At 34.1% G+C, this 15,741-nt stretch overlaps 1 protein-coding gene across 4 annotated transcripts; it reads right to left on the reverse strand.

Moving 5' to 3' along the window:
- Nucleotides 1-8,587: 8,587 nt before the first annotated feature.
- Nucleotides 8,588-14,587, reverse strand: LOC136235864 (uncharacterized). Of its 4 annotated transcripts, none has more exons than XM_066025935.1 (12): nt 14,361-14,586; nt 13,764-13,854; nt 13,098-13,162; nt 12,608-13,001; nt 12,388-12,524; nt 11,678-11,881; nt 11,433-11,600; nt 10,949-11,338; nt 10,272-10,351; nt 9,598-9,952; nt 9,220-9,432; nt 8,588-9,123 (listed from the first exon to the last, which is right to left on the reverse strand). In XM_066025935.1, exons 3-12 carry the CDS (start codon nt 13,140-13,142, stop codon nt 8,794-8,796), a joined length of 2,316 nt encoding a protein of 771 aa, XP_065882007.1. In that variant the 5' UTR covers nt 13,143-13,162; nt 13,764-13,854; nt 14,361-14,586; the 3' UTR covers nt 8,588-8,793. The 4 variants fall into 4 exon arrangements, with proteins under 4 accessions (XP_065882007.1, XP_065882005.1, XP_065882006.1 ...); XM_066025933.1 differs by having other exon boundaries at nt 11,678-11,884; XM_066025937.1 differs by having other exon boundaries at nt 8,923-9,134; nt 11,678-11,884; nt 14,361-14,587.
- Between the last annotated feature and the right edge of the window lie 1,154 nt (nt 14,588-15,741).

The raw sequence follows: 15,741 nt of genomic DNA on the forward strand, positions 1-15,741 counted from the left end.
CAATCGTTTCGTTTAGATTTCAAGTTTTGACGCACATAATCCATAAACTTCACCGTCCACATTAATTGAGAAATAATTTCTTCGGCATACCTGCACCTAAACCACATGTGACAAGATTGAAATTTGCATATTCACAAAATATAGCTAACGATATGTATAAACTGTTGGTCCCTGGTAATTAAGCTGACTAGAATTTATTTTGAGAGTTTATTAACTCAGCTTATGGTCAGCTTGGTGAGATATGTTTGAAGACAGCTTTAGTCAGATGTTGACTAAAGTTGTTTTCTTGTGAGTTGATAATTGACACTCTTGGATGTCAGCTTCAAACTCAGCACCACTTACTTACTCAAGATCAGCTTAGGCAATTTATATGCTGAGTAAATAAAGTAAACAACACATGCAATTATAAGAGAGAGTTTAGAGATTACTCAGTATCACTTATCCTGGTTCGGCCTCTCTGCCTACGTCCAGTCCCCAGAGTCCTCCGGGATTTTTGAAACCAATACTGAGCTCTTTAAAGGTAGAGCACAAACCGATTACAAGGCAGTTGAATATGCAAGAGTACCTTCCTCTATTCGTCTACTCAACTCCTACTAAGTGCTACAACCCAGCACCTAGATTTCTCTATCACTGAAATGCTTACAGCCAAGCACTCAGCTTTACACTCTCAATATTCCTATTGATCACAGACTTGTTCTTTTTGAACTAAAGAACACTTTAGATGATTACAAATCAATCTAGCATTTACACATAGAATAGAAAAGTTGGTGTAAGATCCTTTTCGTATTTGAGTGCTTTTGAAACTTTCTCTCTTGTATTTTTCTTTTGATGCTTCTATAAATGATCCAAGTTTTTCGATTGTCCTTTTATAGAAGGAAATCTGTAGATTTTATCGTTTTGAAATGTCTTGACCGTTAACATCAAAACGGCTCTTTTGGGGAACAATTTCTGGACAGCTTCAGACTGCACCGCCATTCCCTTTCTCTGTTTTCTTCAGGCGTCAGGTTTGTCTTCTAGCGTCTGGTTTGTCTTTTTGTGCCAGTTGTCTGTTTTCAATAATCCAACGTCCCATGGCTCTTGGAATTAGTCTTTTAGGTGTCTTCGAGGTTCCAATTATTGGTGCAGAAGATTGGCAGACTTTGTCCTTTAGTGAACGGATCCTTTATGCTGTCCTGACTGCCACTCAGCTTCGTTTGTTCTCTTCGAGTATTCAACGTTCATGCTGAGTTCCTTCTAGGTCAACTCCGTTTTGTTTAACCGCTCCTGAAGAAGTCTTCAACTTTAGTCATCTTCGTTTTGCTTCTGAATTTTTACTCCACTCAGCTTCTATGCTGAGTTCCGTTCTACTCAGCTTCGCTTGTGCTGACTTTTGTCCTGTCTTTACTTTATATATTTTTGCACTCAATATTTAACAAACATATTAGTACAATTAAATCAAAGCATCTAAATTTAATTGCCTCTTAATCATGGATGATTTTGTCAAATCAAAATCTTGTGGAAATGTGTTTTAACATAAACTTTTTAATGTACTTAGTCCATTTTGTCAATATCTTAGCATTTTGTGTGAGACAATTTTTCACTATGTTACTATACATTTTATTCCAAAAATATTTATGTAAAGTTGTTTGAACATTGATTTAGTCTTTTGACTTGCTACTACATCTTTAAACTTAAGAGTATTTTCTTTATCTAACTTTTTAAGAATACTCAAAACTTTTCGGCATGTACTTTTTCTATTTTTACATTATCATCGGGCATGATTATCTTTCTAAATTTAGAATGAACCTTATATATATATATAGGCATAATTTTTAATGTGTGACTTTAAAAATGTATAATAAATAACATTTTGGAAGTAATTTTTATCGATAACCGGTCCAAGCAAGAACCAAATAAAAGATAAAAGATAAAATGTATAATAAATTAGAGTTTATTTGTATATATAATATTCTTATATTGAGATTTTATTTTTTATTTTTATTTTTGAAATAATATTGAGATTTTATTTGTTTAAAGATAAAAGATATAATTTGTGTATTGGATAATTCTTAATTCAATTGAACCAAACTTGGATACTGAATAAGTTGAGATTGGGCTAGTCATTTTCAAGGCTGGGCCGACGGAATAAGTTGGGATTGGGCTAATCATGTTAGACTGGCTTGTTCAGAGATAGCCCAACTTGGCCTACAAGCATGTCTACTAAATTTTCTCGCTTTCAAGATAAAGAAAATAGATAAGTGCTAAATTTAATCCTAACATTAAACGAAGTGCAGATTTAGTTCTAATATATAAAATAGTGTAAATTTAATTCTAACGTTTTCACTATCAAAATTTTGAAAAAACTGGTTTGAATGTTATTTAATTATCACATCAGATCTTCCAAAGAAAATTGTCGATGAAACAGTTTCAGACTTTTTTTTTTGTAACTATATTAATAACAGATCAAATATTTTAGACAGTTCGATAAAAAAAATATTAATAACACAGTTTTGTTAGTAATACATTCAATATCTTAGAACATTTTCAAGACTCCTAGTCAACTCTATAAAAATAATATAAATAATTGCTATTAGTGATTTAAAAGTAACTAGTATATATCATCTCCAACTATACTCCTCATATTCACTTCTTATTCATTATTTTATTATTAAAATTATTAATTATTGTTATATTTACCAATAGTGAGAGTAGGGAGACTCCTCAATAATAAATTATGAACAAAAAAAATAAAATAAGAAGACACTAAAAATAGAGAGATGTTTTCTATTAATAGAGAATATGGAAAGGCTCTTAGTGATTTGATTTTTAATTCTTCCTCCACTAATTTTAACTTAAAAGCCAAATTAAGAGACTAAAAATACTCTTAAACGTAATTGATATATGATAGTTAAATACCAATCAAAACAGTTTTTTCTAATTTTCAATAATGTAAGACTAACATTGTTTTTGAATCTAAATTGAAGACCTAAAAATGTTTGACTCCTCATTCTCTAATCCTGTGAGCCTGATGAGAAACCTAGAAGTTTCTAATCGGTTTGATGGGAAGAGGGTTACAGTGCGGAAACACAGGCAGTGAGATAAAGGGGGAAACGCAAGAGATGGGTAAGGGCCAGTGAGAGTGAAATTGAGGTCGTGAATGAGAGAAGCACCGGTGAGAGTGAAAGTGAGAAAGGGAGAAAGAGAGAACGAACAAATCAATGAGAAAGGGAGAATCCTTTAGGGTTACCAGTAAAGTGTAAAAGAGCCTACATTCCATCGAACAGGGTAAAGCGAGTGGGAAATGAAAAAGTGGTAAGTGAATGGGTGGGAAGTGAAAATTATATGAAAATTATTGGGGGAAGTGTAAATTGGAGGGAAGTGAAAATTGTATCAAATTATTATTGGGGGGAAGTGAAAATTGAGGGTAAAAATTAATGGTAGGAAATGAAAACATTAATTTGGTAGGTTTTTATTTTTTATTTTTGAGAAAATTTGGTAGGATTTTTTAGTGGGTGTTATTTCTTGACTAATTTTTAATTAATGGGATCAAATTATCAATACATCGATTAAATACCAAATTCTTCTTAATATATTAATTAATTAATATATATTTTATTTTATTAGTTGTTTTTTATTTTTTTCTATGGCCCTGTTTGGAAAATAGCTGTTAGCTGATTACATTAGCTGTTAGGCCCTCTTCTTTATTATTTAATTTCAGTATCAGTATTTCAGTTTAGTTCAGTTTAGTAACTTTAAGTTTAGTTCAGTAATTTATCATTATTTATTATAATTATAATTATAATTATTTTTTATCATTATTTTTATTGTAAACTTGTTTAATAAAAATTAACTGGTTGCTAATAGCTATTTGTGTAAAATGAAAAATAAAAATATGATAAAATCTTTATTAAGAGTTAAATGGTAGTAAATAGGGGTAAAATTATCCTTCAAACAAGATGGATCAATAACCTAAATGAAAAAGCTCATAAAACCAGTTTTTTCAAAATTAGCTTTTTGGACCCAAAATGCTCTTTACTAAACATGACTTATGACTACCTAAGAATAATATTATACTTTTTTATCTTAAAAAAATAATATACTACTATTTTTAGTCAATAAATTCAATTATTTAAAAACTATATATAAAATCCTTAATTAACAAGTGTTAAAATTAAATTTATCAAATTAATTAGGTATAGTGATTTTATTTTTATTAAATGCAATGTCGGAATCGTACTTTTACATGCACACCGTTGCTTTATCTAAATATCAAGTTAAATTTGGCAACGACAAGTCGTAAATGTCATATTATTGTTGCCTTAGTTCAAATTGATCAATTAAAAATCAATCAAAGGCAACGATTCATACATAGTCGTTGCATTTGACTTACATAAACATGAGCCAAAGAAAAAAAAATAGATAATGCAAGGAAATGCAACGATTTAAGGCAACGATTTTTGAAAACTGGTTGCTATAGGCAATCTATGATGTAGTGACATGACATTTTGAGGGGTTCAAACACCCAAACATGACAATTTATAAAGTTTTAGTTCGAAAAAAACACGTTTATCACAACTGTTCTTCACTAAACATCAATTCTGAAGTCATTACACTTCCAGAATTGACCTTTTTGGGTCAAAACTACTTCAATTTGGAGGTTTTCGGTCTAAGCATGTGGGATACCATATTTTTTTATCACTTTAATTGCTTGGTGCGCGGGTCTGGGTTGTTGTACAAGGTCTCAATCACACGTTCGTCGGCCTACAAAACACAAAAACTGGGTGTTTACGAGCCATCCAAATTCTGAGCAAATATGTCCATCTAAACTACTCGTTCCATCTCGGTCAACCACACCCGAAGCCCAAACACAAAATCAGCCCCACTCTTCATCGATCGCTTGAGGCGCTCGTAGTGTTGGTGGATCCAAAGTCGACTGCAACTCAAAACCCCATTGAGATAGCCAATTGTTGGCTCCAAGTTTATCGTTTCAATTACTAATCTCGATTCTATTATTTTTATTGTAATTATGCATTTCAATTTCTGATTATGTTATTGATTTGTTCACATTTTGTAATTGGTTTAGCAATATGTTGATATAGAAATCATTTCAATTGTAATTATTTGCCTTTAAACATGTACTCAGACTCTGTTTATATCAATAAAATAGACATTTTTTCCATCAAATTTCGTGTCAATTGTGCACTTACATTTCCTTTACTTATTTGCAATAGCCTTAAATCATCTAGCAAATTTTCTATAACGGCACTAAGAACCCAAAAGGGACTTTCCAATCCTTGCATCTCTCGTCAATCGTTTCGTTTAGATTTCAAGTTTTAACGCACATAATCCATAAACTTCACCGTCCACATTAATTGAGAATTACTTTCTTCGGCACACCTGCACCTAAACCACATGTGACAAGATTGAAATTTGCATATTCACAAAATATAGCTAACGATATGTATAAACTTTTTAATGTACTTAGTCCATTTTGTCAATATCTTAGCGTTTTGTGTGAGGCAATTTTTCACTATGTTACTATACATTTTATTCCAAAAATATTTATGTAAAGTTGTTTGAACATTGATTTAGTCTTTTGACTTGCTAGTACATTTTTAAACTTGAAGTATTTAACAACTCACTTGCTTCTTGTTAAATACAAAACGTATCTAACTTTTTAAGAATACTCAAAACTTTTCGTCATGTACTTTTTCTATTTTTACATTATCATCGGGTATGATTATCTTTCTAAATTTGAACCTTTTATATATATATATATATATAATTATTACTACATAGAAGCATAATTTTTAACGTGCGACTTTAAAAATGTATAATAAATAACATTTTGGAAGTAAACTTTCCAAGTTAGGACCAGATAAAAGATAAAAGAGAAAAACATAAAATGTATAATAAATTAGAGTTTATTTGTATATATAATATTCTTATATTGAGATTTTATTTGTTTAAAGATAAAAGATATAATTTGTGTATTGGATAATTCTTGGGTCAAATACATGAAAATCATAATTAAGAAGCCTGCCGGACCGCCCTCTCGATCCAACTTGAAATATCGTAAGAGAAAAAAACAGAGACAAGGACTCTCACTCGTCATCTTCAGAATCAAGAAAGCAGCGCCCAATAGAGCTTAGCCTTGAGTGGACCGAAATGGTCCCGCGAAGTGATCCACCGGAGGACCACTAAAGAAAGCAAAACGCTAGTTCTAAGGCTTTCCTCAGCTGATGCTGGCATGCCGGCGAGAGCTTGCTTTACCGAGAACTAGGATTTTGCTTCGCTTCATCAGATGGGCAAGGACTATATAAATAACTATAAGGAAAAAATCTTACGCGAATTTCCAAAAGCGTCAATTTCCCTTGGGAGAAGGTCATGCAAAGATGAAAAGTTTCATCTCTACTAGGGGCATGCCTCTGTTGGGCCCTGGAATTCTCATATAGTGTGATTTCGATCATTTTGACCCGCTATTCCGATCATGATTTTCTTACCTCCAGAAGGAAAGGTCCTTCCCTTTTCGGCCGGTTGTGGGCGAGGAGGGATTCGAACCCCCGACACCGTGGTTCGTAGGACTTCTGTAATATCATTCATAGCTGCTTTCTTAAGAACGAAAGACTTTTTATTACGTTATCCAAAATAGAATGCGATGCCCCAAGGCGTCGAAAACAGCTTCTTCGAGAACAGCAAGAGGGCATTCGGGCATTCCCGCTCAAGAATGAATGAAACCTTATTAGTCTTACGTCGATTTAGTTTTTTACTTAAATTTACTACCTCCCGAGAGAGGATGGAGGGCTTGGCCTCAAGCTCAAGAAAGTTCATGATTGAAGGCAGCTATTACCAGACATTTGTAGGGAAAACTTATTTAAGCAGGTACGCCCAAGAGGAGAGTACCCTTTACTTTCTTCGTTCTCCTCTGGAGGCGGCGACTATTCGTCGATTCTTTCCCCCTCTAAGTTAAGCCTACCACGCTTCGCCCCTCTCCTTTCAGTCGATAGCAAATCAAGTTGAGCCACCGGGAGAATGCTCTCAAACTCATTTGGATGCTGGCATGTGTTATTAAATCAGGTGATACACAACTAACCAGTTGTCTGGGTTTACATGTGCTGCATTAATCGGGGATACCCGACAGAAGGAATTGTTTTCTTTATAAACTTAGAAACTTCACCTTCAAAAAGCGTAGAGTAGAGTTCTTTCAAATCTTTCTAACGCCGCATCTCTTGCTTTGGCTTTGATAAAAGTCACTCTTTTTTCATCCCCTGGCTAGAAGGGTGAAGATATAAGTACTCGAACAGGAACTGTCTTGCTGGCGCTATCATTGAAATCTTACTTTTTATGTTTTACCAGGATTCTCTAGCTCTTACAACTAAGTAATATTACTAAATTTAATTCTTAATATGTCATTATTCTCTATATATTATTATTCTTTTACACCATAATTTATGAAATCTAGACTCAAATTCATAAACCACAAACCCTATAAAATACATTCTAGACTTCTAATTTATAAATTCTAATCCTTAAAATATATTAAAAGTACTGATTTTACTAGTTTGGTATAATCCAAAATTATAACTTGACATAGTTGTAAATAATTTTTAAAAGATGAATTTCTGTGTACTTTTCCCTTAATTTCAATTGAACCAAACTTGGATACTGAATAAGTTGAGATTGGGCTAGTCATTTTCAAGGCTGGGCCGACGGAATAAGTTGGGATTGGGCTAATCATGTTAGACTGGCTTGTTCAGAGATAGCCCAACTTGCCTACAAGCATGTCTATTAAATTTTCTTGCTTTCAAGATAAAGAAAATAGATAAGTGCTAAATTTAATCCTAACATTAAACGAAGTGCAGATTTAGTTCTAATATATAAATTAGTGTAAATTTAATTCTAACGTTTTAAGTTCAATTTTAGCAATGCACTATCAAAATTTTGAAAAAACTGGTTTGAGTGTTATTTAATTATCACATCAGATCTTTTAGAGAAAATTGTCGATAAAACAGTTTCAGACTTTTTTTTAACTATATTAATAGCAAATCAAATATTTTAGACAGTTCGCAAAAAATATTAATAACACAGTTTTGTTAGTAATACACTCAATATCTTAGAACATTTTCAAGATTTCTAGTCAACTTTCTAAAAATAATATAAATAATTGCTATTAGTGATTTTAAAAGTAACTAGTATATATCATCTCCAACTATATACTCCTCATATTCACTTCTTATCCATTATTTTATCATTAAAATTATTAATTATTATTATATTTACCAATAGTGAGAGTAGAGAGACTCCTCAATAATAAATTATGAACAAAAAAATAAAATAAGACACTAAAAGTAGAGAGATGTTCTCTGGAGAATATGGAGAGGCTCTTAGTGATTTGATTAAGACTAACATTGTTCTTGAATCTAAATTGAAAATGTTAGTGTTAAATTTACATAGTATGAAACGGTAAAATTAAATCTGCACTTCCCTTAAAACGTTAGGATTAAATTTAATCAGAAAATAAATCAGTGGATACAGTGAATAAAACTCAAATGCTTGGCTTCATTTAAGAGTAGTTCAAAATGGTAAATATTGAATGCAATGTATAATCATTATTTCAAGCTAGCTTTATTCTACATGGAAATAGACAGACAACCATTTAATATCATGTTGTTGCTTTCTTCTTTTTCCTAATTCAATTTCTCAATGATATATACAACACTAATCATACTATAAATACACAAAATCAAAATTCATAAAGCTTCAAAAAATTACAGCATAATCGAACTTTATAAAGCTTATGAAACACAGAACTAGTTAATCTAACTGTTTAGTCCAGTCAAAAGGTTCCCATTCTCGTGCAAAAATTGTTACAGCCTGTTTTTGTGCCTCCACCGACTCTTGCCTTCTGCGACGGTACATGTCTTCCTCAGCCAACTCTAGCATGCCTCTGATCACATTAAGGCCAAGGCTACTTTTGAATTGCTGCTCGTCATCGATCACATGTGCGAACCCCTTGTTCAAACCAAACTCAACATGGAAATAGGGGAAGTCCTTAGGAATTGAACCTCGTAAGCCCTTTGCACTTGTATCGATCAGCTTCTTTGCATTGTGCTGGCTCCACTCGTCTTCAGCTTCATCGATTGCCTGAAAAGATCCTATCATCCCGAATCGAGGAAAATTTACAAATGCAAAAATTTATGAACATTCATGATTCTGGAATCATATATAACGAAATCATACCTTTTTAAAATAGAGAGGGGCTTCTCCAGCAATTCTTTGCGGCAAGGGAATACACTCTATTAAACAATGGCGGCGTTGTTTTGCCAAACCCACCACTGTTTCAAGAAACACTACTTCTTTCTCTTGCTTCGCAAACATCATTATAAGGCATTTCTTGAAGTTGCGGATCTCTTCCCACACATTGTTGTCCACATTCCTAGTGGAAGACTCATGCTGTAAAACCCCAAACAGTATAACATTGGAATACAAATAAAGGTGATGAACAATCTAAAATAATAGAAAGCTCAACCATATATTACTTCCTAGATATCAAAATGTTTTAATTTAAGAAGTGATATCAAAGTTGCAGAATGTGTCACATATTAAGGTTGAGCTAACCTGCGTAGTTAAGATGCAACAATGACCAGGCACAACAGGCTGCGACTGAGGTAACATCAAATAGGAGAAATTTGCAATGGACACAACAAGATGTTTTGGCCGGTTTGGGTTCTCAAAGCAGAACAGGCAGCGTTCTTGCTGAGTCAAGATGCCCTTTCCAAGAATATTAGTGCCCGAGGTCTTGTGATCATTGCCTGCCGCCTTCTTAGATTTTTTTCTTGGCCCATCCTCAAAATCATATTCATCATCTGCTCGACCAGATAAACTATACTGTTTATTCTGCATGATTTTTTGAGCCAGGTTCCTGTCGGCATCATCTTCCTTTCTTCGGGTAGATATATGTTGACCAACATTCCTAAATAGAAGAAAAGGAAAAAAATTATGGCACCCCAGTTCAAGAATTGCAAAATAGCCAGAGTGAGGGAAAACATTAGAAATTGGAAACAGTACAATACTTGAAGGCAGTGAGCCAGGTGAAAAGAAAAATAATGTAAATATTCTAGGAGTTGCACTAAGAAATCGAACAAAAGGAGAAAAAAAGGATGCATTACGATACATGTTTATTAATCAATATCAACATCCACTTGTGTCACTTCATCCAAAACTAACAATACATGCAAAGATGACATCCATGTTAAATACAGAAGTATGAAAATTAGAATATCTGAGATTACCTGTTGGTTCTTCCAATGTGTTGAGGTCTGCTTGAACTTTCTCCAGGAGCCTGCTTTCCCTTTATTCTCTCAGCTTCTTGCTATTAAAGAAAAACAAGCAAATGGAAATTTCTCCAATCAGTCATTCAAGTCAAAGGCTCATGCATGAGTTGAAATAGTAGTAATGCAATTATGTTATCCAACTTTTAAAATATTTTCAGTAAAAGAGCTCAAGAGTCCTAAGGCTCAAGTCACTAGCTAGACTATTCATTGGTCTATACACATATTTGCAGTTCTCCGTTGTTCAATTATTAATGTGCTTGACCAAAGTCTAAATGATGATTCAGTAAGAAACAGAAAAAAGTGCTATCGAATCTATGATATCGTTGATTTTAACAAGAAACAGCAGATTTCTTCCTACCTCAATAATACATCATAATGCACAAAATTAACCAAGAAAGTAGAAACAATTGTTAACCTAAGGGAATACTCATGATTTTAAACATTATAGCATCAAAAGCAAAAATAAAAATGAAGTTTTCACAATTAGTTTTATACATCTCCCTTTTAAAAAAACTCAGATATATTAAGAGACTACCAACATCCATAGTAAAGAGTGTTCATCAATGTGTGACTTTCATAGTGATAGTTAGCAATCCAAAAAAAAAGAGAAGAAATTAAATAGTGATTAGTTTTACCATAAGTTTGTCAGCTTCTTCATGCCTCCCTTTCATACGAAGCTGCAAGGCCTTAGCTGCCAACTGGTTTGCACTCAATGTTTCATTAACAGTTGAAATGCTTTCAGTAGGTTTGTTCATTTCAGAAGAAGTGACTTTTGACCCCACATTTTCATCTTGGTTAGTTGAACCAGCAGGATCATTATTATGCTCTGAAACAATTTTGCTCATAAAGCTCCCATCATCGTCAAACTTATTTAAGCTAGACACTGCAGCAGAGATGATGTCTGCATTCTTAGCACTGACATTTGGCCTTTTTGGTTTTCCCCATGATAAAGAATCATGTACTTTCGGAGCTCTCATCTGAGGATGTCGGACAGAAACATCTTTCAAGTAGCCTCGATCAGCATTCTGATATCAAAAATCATATTATATTAAGATCTACAATCTCTTCTCACTCGAAAGCTAAGTTTGCTTTGTGAATTAAAAAAAAAAATCCAAGTACCTTTTTCACATTTCTTTCACTTTGACCATCTGCACCACCTTCTTGTCCCTCTAACTGCCCTCTCTTTCTATTGTTTATGGCGTGTAGATGAGCGCGCGCTGGGGCAGCTGTATGAGATGCTGCAGAGACAGCTAACTGACCAAGAGAACCCCATCTTTCTTCTACAACCTGAAAGTTTCGATGTTAAAAGCAAGTTCAGAACAGCCATAATCATGTCTGGCTAGATACAGAAACAAGAAAAGAACCTGTTCCAGATTTCTTCCTTCTCGAGCTGCTTGCTCTTGAGCGCGTTTTAGTGCTTTCATTCTCCAGCTGGCTCCTCCATCCCCAACAACTGAAGAAGAAGGTAATTTGTCTTTACCTACTCTTGGCTCTTCTGCATCATCTGGATAACCACTTCCATTATCCTTAAAATATGGATTTAACTCCCTGGGATTCACTTTGTTTATCTGCTGCAAAAAGATTATATGCATAAAATGGGGAGCTTATGCAAGTACCACCTTTTATTGAGAAGTAAAAGAGATAGCAAAATGACTCATGCATAATGATGAATAGAGCACAATACCAACAAAAGGCTAAAATTAGTCCAGAGAGATTCTACTCTACAGGGTGTTAACATATATCTATGTTCCATGACAGAGCCAAATGATGTTATGTTCAAAACTGCCAACCCAAACATTCCCAAGAAATATATAAATTGAAGAAGTACAACGGAAAAATGATAATAGCCAATTAGCTGCATTTCTTTATGAAATGCAACATATAAACTGAAGAAACAGCTTAAGCTAAAAATGTTAACAGATGAGAGCTATCACATCATGTTTACTGCTCTATGAATAATTAATTGCAGATGGAATATGATACAGAAAATAATATTTAGGACAATAAGCCACCAAGGGAAAACCAGATGATTGATAAAGATAATTGAATCAGAAAAAAGAAATAAAAAACTTACATTCTCCACAGGAGGTTCCTCTGGCTCGTCATCACTGTACATGGCAGGTCCTCTATCTGTGCTCTCTGCAGGCCTAAGCATCCAATCCAACCCCATTTCTTTTCTTGTAATTTCTACTTTCTCCGAAAATTGAGATCCTGCAAGATAGATCTGATCAGCTCTGAAGAAAGTACAAACTAAGTACCAAATTCTCAAAGAGCAAAATCAGGGAAATCATTACCCTCGTCCTTTTCTCCTTTTCCCTTAGATCTCTTCTTCCCACTTCTTCTACTTCTTTTTTTACCCTCATCTTCAGAGGAAGATGAAGAGTTATCTTCAGAATGTTTATTGGCATTTCTTGATTTCTTCTTTGACCTATCACTATCCGGATCTCTAGAAGTATGACGTTTTTTCCCTTTATTTTTTCTTTTATTTCTTCGTTTCTTTTCATTAGAGTCAAAACTGCCCTCATCTTCACTATCACTAGCATCCTCTGATGAATGCTCATCAGAAGAGTACCATTTCTTCTTTTTCCCAGATCTTTTCTTCAATCTACCAAGATCATCATCTGAACTCTCACTCACATTGTGCTTTTCTCTTCTATCACCTGACTTTTTCCTTTTTTGTGAATCTTCCTGGTGAAAAAAAAGCCCAATATGAAGTTCAAAAAATATCAAAAATTCTAAACAAAACCAAAGCAACAAAAGTAAAGTATAACGAGTAATCCTTACAGTACTGATCTGGTCACGAGGTATGAACTTGATCCCAGAAAGCATACTTCTTAAAATTTGTCAACCTAAGAACCAAAAACAAAAACCACATCAAATTCTTAACATAAACCAACTTGTAGAATCAAACAACTCATTCTGACCAAAACAAATTGAATACAAAATGGTCATGGCCCATGGGTGTGCAACAGTAGATTGGGTAAATGAACCTATATAGGCATATCACGCTAGAATTCAGAATCATAATTTGAAGTCACATACAGCAATTTGAACTCAATCCACTTCTGTTTTAAACATTACAGGGTTTTATTCTAATCTCAATGCGAAGGAATGAATTCATCACAACTGAAATGAATGAATTAAAATGAAGCAAAACAGTACACAAGTAATCATCAAAAGCCCTCAATTCCGAACAGTAATAAGTAATCAAAAGCAAAACAGTACAGTATAGTACTTGACTCTCAATTGGGAGCAAAACAGTATTGGACTCCCAATTGGGAATCAAAAGCCAAATTGAAAAACCCTCAATTCCGAATAGTAAGGAATGAAAATTTGAAAGTCAAATTGAAAGAAAAAAACCTATTGAGAGACAAATCGAAAGAAAACTCATGTATATACAATATACTAACTAACCTAGGGGGATTTAAAAAAAATGGAAACTAAACTAACCTGGCTGGAGATCAATTCCGACGAAGAATAGAGGTTGTGAGAGAAGCTGATGTGGAGGCAGGTTGAGCCCTGGTGGTAGCGGTGGTCGGGGCTGGAGAAGAAAACGAACGTATAAAGGGGAGAGGAAAAATCGAATTCTGGAGAAGAAAAGGATAAAGAGGAACTGTCTTTTGTGCTTGTTTAGTACTCCAACGAAGGAGTATTTCATTAAATCCAACACGTTCGTGCTATTAATTTTAAAAAAAAAAAAACAAACAGACACAAGACAAACTCCATCTTCTTCCTTCAACATTTCGAACAGAGATCAGGGGGCTAGGTTTCAGGCGGGCTCGGTAAAACATATTTTTTTTTCACGATTGTCCGGCGTTTAGCTAGGGCTCCAGCCCCGACTAGCCCCCCTCATTCCGCCCGTAATGGCTAAATTAAAATCACATAGAAGAGCAGGGCCATTTTTTACTGGATGAATAAACAGCAAAGATAGCAAAATTGAAAACCTCATTATGCAAATGTATCATCTCTTCAAATCAAAAAACAATTGAAAATCGAAACATGAGAAATTAAGTGAGAAGAAATTAAGCAAATAGAGAGAAGACTTACCGATACAAATTGACGAAGATACTAAATAGAAGACCTAAAATGGCTGCGGCAGTGATGATACGCGAGGCGAAGAAAGCAAAAAAACCCTTTGAATACGATAAAAGCTTTCGCAGCAGCAAGAGTGGAGAGACCAGTTTAATTTTTGTTCATCAGCATAATTAGAAAATAAAAGAAAAATTTATACCCTTTAAACTCAGAATTTCTGCCTCGATCCCTATTTGCATCGGATTAAGGTTTAATGTCCACGAAACTTAATTGGTCCAGAACTTAATTTATATAAAATACTCCCTCCATTCTTTTTTATATGTCGTTTAAGGTTTTTCATCAAGACCAATGCAATATTAATGAGACTATTAAAATGACTAATATACCCTTAATACTTTTCTCCTGGATCTCTACTTTTTATGCAAAATTTCTTTCTCTTATTAATTTTTATGACTTAATTAAGATAATTTGCATTAATAACTATATCTCTCTCTTACAATAAATAGGGGCAAATTAGAGAAAGTATTGTAAAAAGTGCATTGGTAATACAAAACGACATATAAAAATGAACAAATTCAAAAGTCCAAAACGTCATATAATAAAAAACGGAGGGAGTATTCGATTTGCCTCTTAAATTTCTGCTCGTAGACCTATTCGTGGGCTGGACTTGTTTGGATCTAAGTGAACTTGACATCTAAACCTAACCTAGTCCATATTATATTGGGAAAATTACACAGAAATTCATGTTTTAAAAACTATTTATAATCATATCGAGTCATAATTTTGGATTATGTCAAATTAGTAAAATCAGTACTTTTAATATATTTTAAGAATTTGAATTTATCAATTATAAGTCTAGAATGAAAGAGCAGATGAGGTAGGGGGGATTTAATAAATGAAAGAGCAGGTATGGGGAGTGTAGGGAGAGGGATTGGCGTGAGTGGAGGAAGAATAGCAGGAGGTGATTTAATTTATGAAAATGCAGTAAATGGAGAAAGTGCAGGTTTGGGGAGGCGAGGTAGATGGTCAGTGCAGGGAGCCTCAACTTTGGCTGGGGAAAGTATAAATTATCAGGAACGCCGGGCTGTTCCCGTAATTATTTGGCGAAGGCCGAGTGAGGGGAGCTTAAAGTGTAATCTGGACGGAGCGGTATTTAAAGAAATGGATAGCTGCGGGTGGGGAGCAGTTCTTCGATCAGATACAGGTGAATTTATGGCTGGAGCGAATGGAATTATCAAAGGAATCCACGAGGCAAAAATTGTAGAAGCCTTAGCCTTACGGGCAGGACTATTGTGGGCAATTGAAATGGAACTCGAGTGGGTTCAGTTTGAGCTGGACGCGAAGGTAGTTGTTGAAAGTATCCAGAGGGAAGAAAGGGATCTATCTGTATTCAGTG

This window comes from Euphorbia lathyris, chromosome 7, assembly GCF_963576675.1.
Source record: "Euphorbia lathyris chromosome 7, ddEupLath1.1, whole genome shotgun sequence".
NCBI classification, from domain to species: domain Eukaryota; kingdom Viridiplantae; phylum Streptophyta; class Magnoliopsida; order Malpighiales; family Euphorbiaceae; genus Euphorbia; species Euphorbia lathyris.

Excerpts from the sequence above, each read along its gene's own strand:
- LOC136235864 (XM_066025934.1), bottom strand. The coding sequence starts at position 13,142 with ATGCTTTCTGGGATCAAGTTCATACCTCGTGACCAGATCAGTACT. Across the intron at positions 9,953-10,271 it reads CACATTGGAAGAACCAACAG|GAATGTTGGTCAACATATAT; the intron begins GTAATCTCAGAT and ends TCTTCTATTTAG. Across the intron at positions 9,124-9,219 it reads CCCCTCTCTATTTTAAAAAG|GCAATCGATGAAGCTGAAGA; the intron begins GTATGATTTCGT and ends GGATCTTTTCAG.